This window comes from Myotis brandtii, unplaced genomic scaffold (assembly GCF_000412655.1).
Source record: "Myotis brandtii unplaced genomic scaffold, ASM41265v1 scaffold374, whole genome shotgun sequence".
Lineage (NCBI taxonomy): Eukaryota > Metazoa > Chordata > Mammalia > Chiroptera > Vespertilionidae > Myotis > Myotis brandtii.
In genome coordinates, this window is record NW_005364372.1 from 335,090 (window position 1) to 345,982 (window position 10,893).

At 43.6% G+C, this 10,893-nt stretch overlaps 1 protein-coding gene across 2 annotated transcripts in view; it reads right to left on the minus strand.

The window, feature by feature from the left end:
• NPY (neuropeptide Y) overlaps positions 1-4,626 on the minus strand; it is a 7,975-nt gene extending 3,349 nt beyond the window's left edge. Inside the window, exons 1-3 of one of the 2 annotated variants that reach the window (XM_014544618.1) lie at positions 4,352-4,626; positions 3,879-3,880; positions 3,288-3,475 (exon numbers count right to left, since the gene is read on the minus strand). In XM_014544618.1, coding sequence (XP_014400104.1) covers positions 3,288-3,475; positions 3,879-3,880; positions 4,352-4,622 — 461 coding nt within the window. In that variant the 5' untranslated portion in view covers positions 4,623-4,626. The remainder of the gene's footprint in view (positions 1-3,287; positions 3,476-3,878; positions 3,881-4,351) is intronic. The other variant, XM_005872269.2, reaches the window with a different exon arrangement.
• Positions 4,627-10,893: the final 6,267 nt, after the last annotated feature.

The window sequence follows — 10,893 nt, forward strand, 5'->3', positions numbered from 1 at the left end:
CTCACCCCCCTCTGCTCCCCCACCCCAGTGTCTTGCGTCCATTGGTTATGCTTATATGCCATGCTGTGATTTTAATCTGCCTTTTTCTCCTGTTGCAGGATATGAATAGGACAATATCTGAATGCAAGGCTATGCTTTCCTGTCAGGATGGCATACGTTACTTTCTCCAGGTGAGTGAGTAAATGGATCCATGCCTCCGTCCTTTTCTCTCTCTCTCTCTCAAGAGTCTAACAAATCTACAGTACTAAATTGCATTTTTTTAAAGAGGCTGTTTGCCCCTTTTTCAAAAAAAGCACTAGACACCAACAGCCGCTTTTTTTTTCGCAAATGAGAGATTAGCCTGGCTGGATTGATTAGCTAGGAGATAAAACTGAGGAACAGAGCTGTCAGAAGGCATATTCTGACTGCCTATCAAGCACAATTAAACTAAGTTTTGGGGGAAATCTTCCTATTATTGCTCCTTTTCTGGGACCCAAGGGAAGAAAAAAATAACCAGACTCCCCTGTCCCCATCATTTGTGAGGTTTCCTCAAAGATTTCCTGGAGCTGTCTTATCAGACTCGAGGCTGCTGCTTATACTTGCGTATTCTGTCCATCAGGTGATTTTACTAATCTTAAAACTCTTGGGCAACCTTCACTCATTTATCTTCATCATGCTCCAGTGAATGAAAGAACTGGCCGATATTTTCTCCAATTTATCAGGTAAAGAAACTACATCTATAATAGCAGGATTTGCACAGGACAGCACTGTTCACTGTTCTTCCTTCTCTAATTTATTCTGGATTATCCTTTTTCTCTACAATGCTTTAATTTTCAAAGGTATAGATTCTGCAGAGGGGAAAATCCCAAACCTGACTGCACATGAGAGAGCTTTTAAAATTGCTATGAAGTCCAAGATCCACCCTTACCTCTAGGTTCTGACTGAACTGGACAGGGGTGCAGCCTAACATCAGTATTTTGTTTAAATTTCTCAGATGATTGCAAGGTGTCACCAGGGTGGAGAAACACTTACCTAGGACTGGGTTCCTCAACCACAGCACTATGGACATTTGGGGCTGGCTAGTTCTTAGTGGTAGGGGCTGTTCTAGGCAGAATAGGGTGTTCAGCAGCATCCCTGGCCCCTACCCACTAAGTGCCAGTAGCACCACCCCTCATTGTGATAACAAGAAATGTCTCCAGACATTGCCAAATATCATAGGAGCAAAAAGCCAGCCTGAGGTGAGAACCACTGACCTAACAAGATGTGGGTCTACCATGCTCTAGAAAAAAATAATGCAACTTTTGGAAGTAGTGAACCAGGGTATACAGCTTAAAAACATGGAGTGTGTGGAAAAAGGGAGGAAAGAGAGCATTTATGACAAAGTCAAACATATATTCACAAATGACACCATAATCTTCAAAAATACCAACATGTGCATCTGAGTGGGTGTGTGTGGTGGGAAGGCAATACACATACAGAATGCAGATTATTGGTGCAGATTATAAGCCTCTAATAGTTCTTAAGGAGGAATTTATATGAAGATAAGACAAAAACTCTGCTCTAGGGCCAACTCATTTCCACTGAATCTGAATCTCTTCCCATGAAACTCAAGTCCCTTCCCCCTTTTTCTCATCAAAGATGTTGGAAGTCATATTGACTGCTGATGGTGGTGACAACATCCAAGGAAAATGAGTAGAAGGGCTCTAATTTCATCACCCCTAAAAAGATTCCATGAAATGTTCTTAGTAAAATGGAGATAAATATACTCACTCCAAAGCTCTGAGGTAAAGACTGAACAAAGTAACTCCTAGGAAAACATTTTGAAATGCTAAAGCTTTATACCATATAATGATAAAGCTTTATAGCAACTGTCTTTTCAAAACTAAGTTCTCCTGGGTGTTATAAATGACAAACTAAAGAACTAACAAGGGTTTTCTTAGAAAAGAACAATATCATTTTTATTTGTACAAGTTCTTTTCTCTGGTCTGTAAGATAGCATAAGCAAGAACTAAAAGCAATTAACTTTCTGAGAAGTCTATTAGGATATAAAACTCTGTTGCTTTTCACTAATTAACATTATCAGTCTTCAAGGACCATAAACCAATACTACTTAATTCTGGTACTCTCATGTATTTCTGATTCTATGTAAATTGGGATCTTTTAGAAAACTTTTCAGGATGAAACAGCTTTTTGATGAAACATAAAAAAGAAACTTTATTTAAGAAGTAGAAATTCTCCCCTCTTTGCATCCATTCCAACTATTCCCTGACTTGTACACAGCAAAAATATGATAAAAACAAAAACAACACTTTATAAAACATAATTTAAATATGTTAAATAGCATTAGTGCTTTTAAAGGGTTCATTGTTTTTTAGCTTATTAAGGTCATTTGATCTTGAGAATTAAAATAATAAAATATTGAATGATTTAGAACTAAGATGAACTAATTTTAGAAACATTTTAAATCCTAGATTATCTGTAAAATTATTTGGATTTGAATTTTTGCTTAATATTTGACATTGAGAGTGAAAATGTGGGATTTCATTTCAGCTTCCTGGGGGTTCGGCATGAGGTTTACAATTTCCTCAATTCCATGCAATCTCTGGAATCACCCCAGAGTGACTAGACCAATAAGCTTCTACCTAAAAAAGCACTCAGCAGACACTTTCTTTTCAGGACTCACCTGCTATAAAATGGGCAAACGTCTGCATTTTAGATCAACTTGTTTTTTGCTAAATCTCTATTTATTTGGACCAGAATTTTCAAATAAAGGTCTGAGACACACACAGTACAGAAGAGAAGAAAATAGCTCTATTTGTCTTTTCCTAAACACTGTCATTCCATTTGCTCTGGGCAGATTGGAAAACCTGGCAATGTCTTTATCAACCAGCTCTTTCCTCCTTGGGTTTTGTTATTTTTCCTGGACCACCCTGCCCTCTGGCTTCCCTGCAGCCATTGGGGGAGGGGGGCACTGCCCACCCTTTCACCTGGTACTTACCCTTCCTGGTTCCAAAACAGTACCCCCACTGCTCTAAGAACAAAAAAGGCAAGGGGATGATGGGTAGGAGGGGATGCCAGCCACACAGTGCGGAGAACCTGATTCTGGGGATGGGGACTTTGTGACTAACTGCAGAGGGAAAGTACTCAGTGCCTTGTACAAACATTCCCTGAGAGCTGACCGTCCTGAGTCGGTCCTGCCCTGGGATACAGCGAAGGAGAAGAAATGGCCCCTGTCCTCTCTGAGACCCCAGGACCCTGGGTAAGCAGGACAGGAGGCTCCTGGAGGAGGTCCCTCTCGGCCCACCCACCTCTGCCTGGTGATGAGGTTGATGTAGTGTCGCAGCGCAGAGTAGTATCTGGCCAGCTCCTCCGCAGACGCGTTGTCCCCGGGCTTCTCGGGCTTGGAGGGGTACGCCTCGGTCAGCGCGCCCAGGCACACGAGCAGGGACAGGGCGAGCGCCAGGCGGGACAGCCCCAGTCGCTTGCTCCCCAGCATCTGAGGGCACCAAAGGTGCAGGAAAAGGGGTCGGGGGTTTAAAGGACACATGCCACACACAACCCCCCTCGCTTCCCGGAGCCTGTTCCTCTGCTAACACCCAGGACCCCCGGAACGAGTTAGACCCGGCGATACAGAGGTGAGCGAGTGTGGCCAGCACCGCCCGACTTAGGGTACAATCTGCGCGCCCCCTCCACTCCACTTGGAAACTCCGTGCGACTTCGGTCCAAGTCACAGCGGAGAGTCCTGTAGTTGGAGGCACCAGTTTAGACCCTGTAACAGTTAAAAGTTCCCCCTGCTGCGTAAAGGGACATCACTCTCCTGTCCTCCTTCCCCAAACCCTGTCCGGGAGGAAAGTTTCTTCCTGAGACTTCTGGTCTGCGTCTGCAGGCGCCCGGGAGACGGCTGAGACCACTCGGGGTGGCCATTGGGTGAGAGAGGAGAGAACTGCGCCCAGGCCAGTGGGTCTCAGGTCGGATCCCAGGCTGGACATGCTGCGTCCAGGATACAGGATTCTTCAACTCAGGGGCGCTGCCTGGGAAACCTCCCTGCAAGCTGAGACCCCAGGAAATCGCCACCTGGGGTTTGGGGGGGGGGGCGAGTTCTCCCTCCACTTCCTCCGAAAGGCAACCCAGAGGACCACCCAGCCGGGAGGGGAGGGTCTGGGAGAAGGGCGGCTGTAGGATCAGAGGGGACCAGGAGGGCAGGTGGAATCGAGTGGCCGGGCGGCTGGAGCGTGTAGGGGCGGGAAAGCACCCCACAAGTCCAGCAGGGGTTGGGGAGTGGGGCGCGGCCCTCCCAGCGCCCCAGGCTCCGCAGAGGGTGGGACGGGGTCCCGCACCGAACCCCTGGGCTCCCGTCCAGGCCCGAGGGCACTCACGGTGACGGCGGTGGCTGGCGGGCGGGCGTGGCGGGGCAGCGAGTACTCAGCTGTCCTGTCCGGAGCACCTCTCCCTGGTGTGAGAGCCGGTGATGGGGTGTCGTGAGCGGGTTGTAGCAGGGCTTTTATGGAGCTCCCGCAGCGACAGGAGGGGCCTCGGGCAATCACGCTCCAGTGACTCCCACCCTCCACTTCCCGCCTGGAGGCGGCGGCGGGGGAGGGGTTGGGACCGCTGCAGCTAGAGTGTCTGCGGGGAGCCACCCACATCACACCCCAACTCTCCAGGCCAGGCCCTGCCCGGCGGTAGGGGGCCGGCACCACGTGAGCGAGCTAGGCAGGCACTCCCCAGCGCTGGACAGCGCCAAAGCCTAGTCCCTGCCCTCCAGCGGTGCCCAAACCCCTCTTCGCTTCACGCCCGGGCTAGTCCTGCCAGAGACAGGAGCAGCCCAGCTCATCTTTGTCGCCTGTCACCAGGATCACCAACTCGCTTGGCTCCAGGGCAGGGGGTTCCTGCACTCTCTACTCAGTGGAGCATCTCCACGACCCAAGCGCACCCACACAACTCCGGTGTGGGGTCAGGCAGACAACTTGGTGCGCACATTTCCCTGCGCTTAAAGCAGGTGGGAGTGCCAGCCCCAAGCCCCCAGCCAGAGGGTCCCAAAGGCACCCTCTCCTCTCAGGCTTCGGCCCCTCTCCCCGGCTTGTGTTGCAGGGACATAAGCCCTTCCCAAGAACTCGCCCAAGGGCGGGACCTGAGTTAGGCAGCACATGGTAAACTCACTTCCTCAGTTTGCTGGGAAAGAGCCAAGTTTCAAGGGGTGAGGGACCCCTTAAAACTCAATCAAAAGAAACATTTTGTTCCCAAGTGACATGTAGTTAGAGGGACAGCAATTTCGCCTTGGCCAGGTGGCTCCCTTGATTGGAGTGTCCTCCGGTGCACCAAAAGGTTGCAGGTTCCACCCCCCCTGGGGCAGCTGGAGGCAACTGAACAATGTTTCTCTTTCTTTCTCTCTCTCTCCCTCTCTCTCCCCCCTCCCTTCCTTCCTCTCTCTAAACATATCCTCTGGTAAGGATTAAAAAGAAAGAAAAAAAGTAACAGCAATTTATCTCTAATCAGCTAGCCCTTAATCTCAAATATGTTCAATTAACGTTGATAAAGAATGTGTGTTCTGATGGAAATAAGACAGGTAAAAAACATATCACTTATTTGTGCATCATGTAAACCTGTTGAATGAATATGAAAGATACAGAAACCACTTTTACAGGTTCCGTACTTTACGTAGTGGACTACCTCTTTAAATTCCCTGAATGCTCCTGGAAGTCTGAACCTTTCTTTATAAAATGGCACATTAGGATATTAAAGCATTAAGTTACGTGTTATTTTAACCTTAAAATGACAAGTGAGTCTGTTAAACAAACTGTTTTTGTGCCTTTTTGACTGAATTGACTTAAATATCAATGACTGCGTAGCAAGCAATCCTGTTGTGTTAGAAATTTTGAAGACCAACATCCCTTTCACTTAGCTGACTGCATCTTTTCCATACTACATGAACACGTGCCAGAAACACAAACACCAGGGCTCTGGGCGTTGCTCAGGATGCTGGAAGAGTTTTTGTTAAAGCAGAACACCTTTTAACGTAAGAGCCCCTTTCTTGATAAGGGGAAGAGCAAAGTCCACTTTCAATAAAATAATCTTATTTCATCATCAGTTGAAACCCAGACTCGGAAGTATAACCCACCCCTCTATTCTTTCAATATTGTTTCTGTTCAAAGTGTTTTTGTAAAAGATGAATGGTTAACTAATATGTAACCCGTAGGTAAACAGCATTATTTGTGAAAGAGTTCCAAAAACTAACTTCGAAGGAAGCTGATTCCAGCAACCAACATTCTGGGTCCAGGAGATTTGCTGACTTTCAACGATTAAAACCACACCTTCACTTGATCAGCTTTGAGATGATCACCAGAACAGACTACGCTAACTTACACATAGAGAACTTTCAACCCCCGCCCCCTGATTTCTTTGTTCTGCTTTCCCTCTCCCTCCTAATAAAAACCCTGCCTGCCCTGAGATATTAAGATGGTCTTTAGGACAGGAGTCCACCATCTCCTCAAGCTGCCGACACTTGAATAAACCCTCTTTCCTTACATTAGCACCTCTCTCTTTCGGGTATTGGCTTTCAAAAGGGCAGGGTGTCAAACCTGAGCTCGGTATCAGAAGGAGTCATTGAATTACTTCTAAGGAGAAATTACTTTTCCAAGGAGATGTACTACTCCTGAGTGGGAAAGAATGTGTAAATTTGATTAATTTAGCTTAAGATAATATCACTGGTACCCAAAAAAGAAGAGCTTATTCTCAGAGTTCTGCAATTGGAGCATAAAAAATGGAGCCATGTGCCCTACATGTATCCTTTCATCCTTATCCCCTTTCTCTAATCCCAACTGCATCCCCTGGCCTTGGGCTCTGAAAAGTCTGTCTCTTCTTTCAGGACTTTGCTCCCTTACTTGTCTCTTCTCTTTCCTATAATTCTCTATGCATATAAAAATATATACTTAACGCTTATAAATTTGCTGGAGTTTGCTTCACAAAAGAAACAAAACAAAACCAAATCTCCACCCCCAACAAACAAAGCCTCAGTCACTGTCTCCAGGATCTCCTTCTAGCTGCTGAGCCACTTCTCTCCTTTGTTTCAAAACTGTTTATTTATTTATATGTATATTTATTTTTAAGAGCTTTATGGAGATACAATTGAAATATATTAATCTACTACTGTTTAAGCTGTTCCATTGGATATATTTCTCATCAATATACTCCAATGAGGTCATCACCACAATCAAGGTAATGAATACGTACATACATCACCACCAAGTTTCCTCCTGCCCCTTTGTAATTCCTTCTTTCTGCCTCCCTCCCCCATTGATCTGCTTTCTGCCATTAGAGACTTGTCTGCATTTTCTAGAACTGTATATAAACACAATTTCATGATATGTACTCATTTGTCTGCCTTCAGCATCATTATTTTCAGATCTACTCATGTTATTACCCCTATCAATAGCTCATTTCTTTTTATTGCTGGGTAGTATTCCATGATATAGATATATATTAAATGTGGTTTTTAAAAATCTATTCAACTACCCATGGACTTTGGGTTGTTTCCAGTTTGGACTATAACAAATAAAGCTCCTATGAACATTGGTTTACAAGTCTGTATAGACATATGCTTTTATTTCTCTTGGAAAAAATACTTAAGGGCAGAATGGCTGGGTCATATGGTAAGTGATGCTCTCCCACACTTTACTGATGATCTGTTCATTTTTTATTGTTTTGCTTTTTTTCTGTGTGTGTCTTATTGGATAGTTTCTATTGCTATGTCTTTGAGTTGACTAATTCTTCTTCAATGTCTAAGCAATACAAAGTCCATGTAGCTTTTATCTCTAGAATTTCAATTTTGTTCTTTTTTTTTAATCTTCCATGTCTCAACATGCCTGATCTTTAGCTTCTTAAAAATACATTGATAATAACTCGTCTACTGCTTCCATCATTTATATCATTTCTGTGATACTTTGGATTGATTTTTCACTTCATTTTGGCTTATACTTTCCTTCTTTGTCTGCCTGGTAATTTTCAATAGGGTGCAAGGCATTGTAAATTTTACCTTATTGTCTGTTGGATGTTTTTGTACTTATTAACTATTTGTGAGTGGTTATTCTGGGACACAGTTAAAAACTTGGAAATAGTTTGATGCCATCAAGCCTTCCATTTAAGTTTTTTAGGAAGGACCAGAGCTGGCTTACTCTAGGTTTAGTTTTCCCCACTTCTGAGGAATATGATATTGTGTATCATATATAGTCCAAAATATTTTCAAAATCCTTAAATTAAACTACAAGACTAACATATTTTGGATCTTACTTACCCTTAGGGCCTACTTAACCTAATTTTCTCCTTTACTCCCTATAATCCTATCCATTGGCATGCTTTCTGCTCTTTAAATATGACAATTACCTTTCCCCACTTGGGCCTTCATTATGCTTTCCTCTCCCTGAGATATTCTCTATCCTAACTCTTTACCTGGCCAATACCTGTCCTTCTAGTTTCATCTCGAAATGTCACTTCTTCATGGAAGATTTTTCTGGTCCTCCGGGGTGGATTAGGTTCCCTATTATAAATTTTCACAAAACCCTGAACTTCTCCTTAATTGCACTTAGCTACAGTTGAATTTTGCATGTATTAGCTAGTTATTTCATTCTATTAATTTAATATCTGTAATTTTTTCTAACCGTTTTATCCAAAAGAGAAGAAATTATGTATTTTTTACTTACATCAGCATAAAACCTGGTGAACATGAACTTACCTGAGGAAGTGATTTATATACCCCATGTAAGAAGTCTGGATTTAAACAAATCAGGGCTTGTACAGCCCCTCAAAAATGCCATCAAGGGACTGGGCTCTTTCTCTCCCTGTACCATCATCCTGAGGATGACTGACATACCTCAAGCATCAAGTTCAAATTTCAGTTATAAAGAAAGGGGAAGAAAAAGAGGCAGAACCAGCTAACTTGAGCTTTTGTCTTATTCACCAGACCCCACATGGTCTCTCCTAGCTGCAAGGGAGTCTGGGAAGATTAAGTTTTAGCTTTCTTGCTTCTGTGGTACAAGAAGGGTATGCAAATGGATCTCAAGTGAACTAGTTTTATAGTGTGTACCTATTAGGTTTGTGTTTTCTAGCATCTGGTCCTACTCAGTCCAGGTCGGGTCTTCATCATTCATCACTGGGAGACCACAGCTACCACTTCCCCTTCTTCTACTGAGATAAGACAATAAAGGGCAAAATTAAAAAAAAAAAATGTGGTTTGCTTAGAATTTTTTCTTAGTGATAGAAAGAGCACAATGATCAGTTGTCAGAAAATCCTGAATTTTAATCTTGTATTATTTATCCTAAAATGTCTCATCTCAGGCAAACCAATTTAACTCTCTGAGTCCTAGTGTCCCATTTACAAAACGGAGGCATTGGGCTTCAATATTCTGTTCTTCCCTCTTGCCTATGATCTCAAATCTTTATTATAAAGCCATTCTCACCCATGCTACCATGTGAACTCAGAGAGGCTGGGCCCAGGCAGGAGGCCTCACCATGCTGCCCATCATCTTCATCTCCATCTCTCTCCGAGTTATCTCATAGGACCTCCCAGCATTTGAACAGGGAGAACTGAGGGGTGTAGTAAACTACATTTCTCATAGCCCCTATATGACTTTTGCCTTAAAGGTATGAACTAGTCTAATCTTTGTTATTAGAACCACAATTCCCCCCTTCAGATAGTTGTGGCTTCGCTGGGATCACAAGCCATTGACATGATGTCACCTTCCATCTTTTCATTGCTTTTTGGCCCAAGATGGCCCGAGAAGCTACTTTAGAGCCCCACTCTTGATATAACAAGCCTTTTCCAGGCCCATGCCTGTACGATGTTCAAGCTCTCTCTTCTAGTGATCCACATGAGAAGAGGGATGCACAAGGCATATTACTGAGGGGTTGACCAGAGAATGCGTCTTTAATAGTGAGCACTGAAAGGTCAGAATAAGACCTCTGATAACAGCTCAACTGCTGAGAACACAGAGGGGAAATAAGAAAGAATAAAAAACATAGATTATAACATCAACAAAAAAGAGACACCAGACCAGGAAGGAGCCTGATCAGTACTGTGGGGATGACGTTACCAGAATCTAAGATTATGGAGAAGAGATCTTTAGAATATGTGTAGCTGAGTCAAAGCCAGCAAATGGTCATGCTGCTCAGATAAGCTTATTTCTGGAACCACATTACTTGAATCATTTACCTGCCAGAAATCTGGTTGTATAAGTGATCATTCCTGGTATCATTCTCATCCTTGTGCATTATTGCCATCCTGACTACAGGAAGGACATTGTGATTGGTGCTTTCACGAGCGTAGGAGTATTTAGGGAAAACTCAGTGCTGCCCAGATGGACTCTAGTGTCAGTGACCAAGTGAGAACAGTGATGTCCAAAGCAAGATCGGAGGGAGGCACTGAAAATAAACATTAATTTTAAAGTAGTAATCTTTATGAAATATGCATGATATCGCCAGCTGGTAGTGTAATGCCTGTGGCAGATATTTCTCTGCCTGTTTGCAAACCCATCAGACACACGATGAAGTGGGCAGTACAAAAAAGAATAACACCGATACATCTGTTAAGGGGTTAATATCCAAAATTTATAAAGAACTTATAAAACTCAACACCAAAAAACCAAACAATCCAATTAAAAGATGGGCAAAGGGAAAGAATAAACACTTCTCCAAAGAGGACATACAGATGGCCAATGGACATATGAAAAGATGCTCAATGTCACTAAACATCAGATAAATGAAAATTAAAACCTCAATGAGATATCACTTCATACCTGTCAGAATGGCTATCATCAATATATCAACAAACAAGTGGTGGAGAGGATGTGGAAAAAAAGGGAACACTCATGCACTGTTGGTGGGAATGCAGATTAGTGCAGCCACTGTGGAAAGCAGTATGGAGTT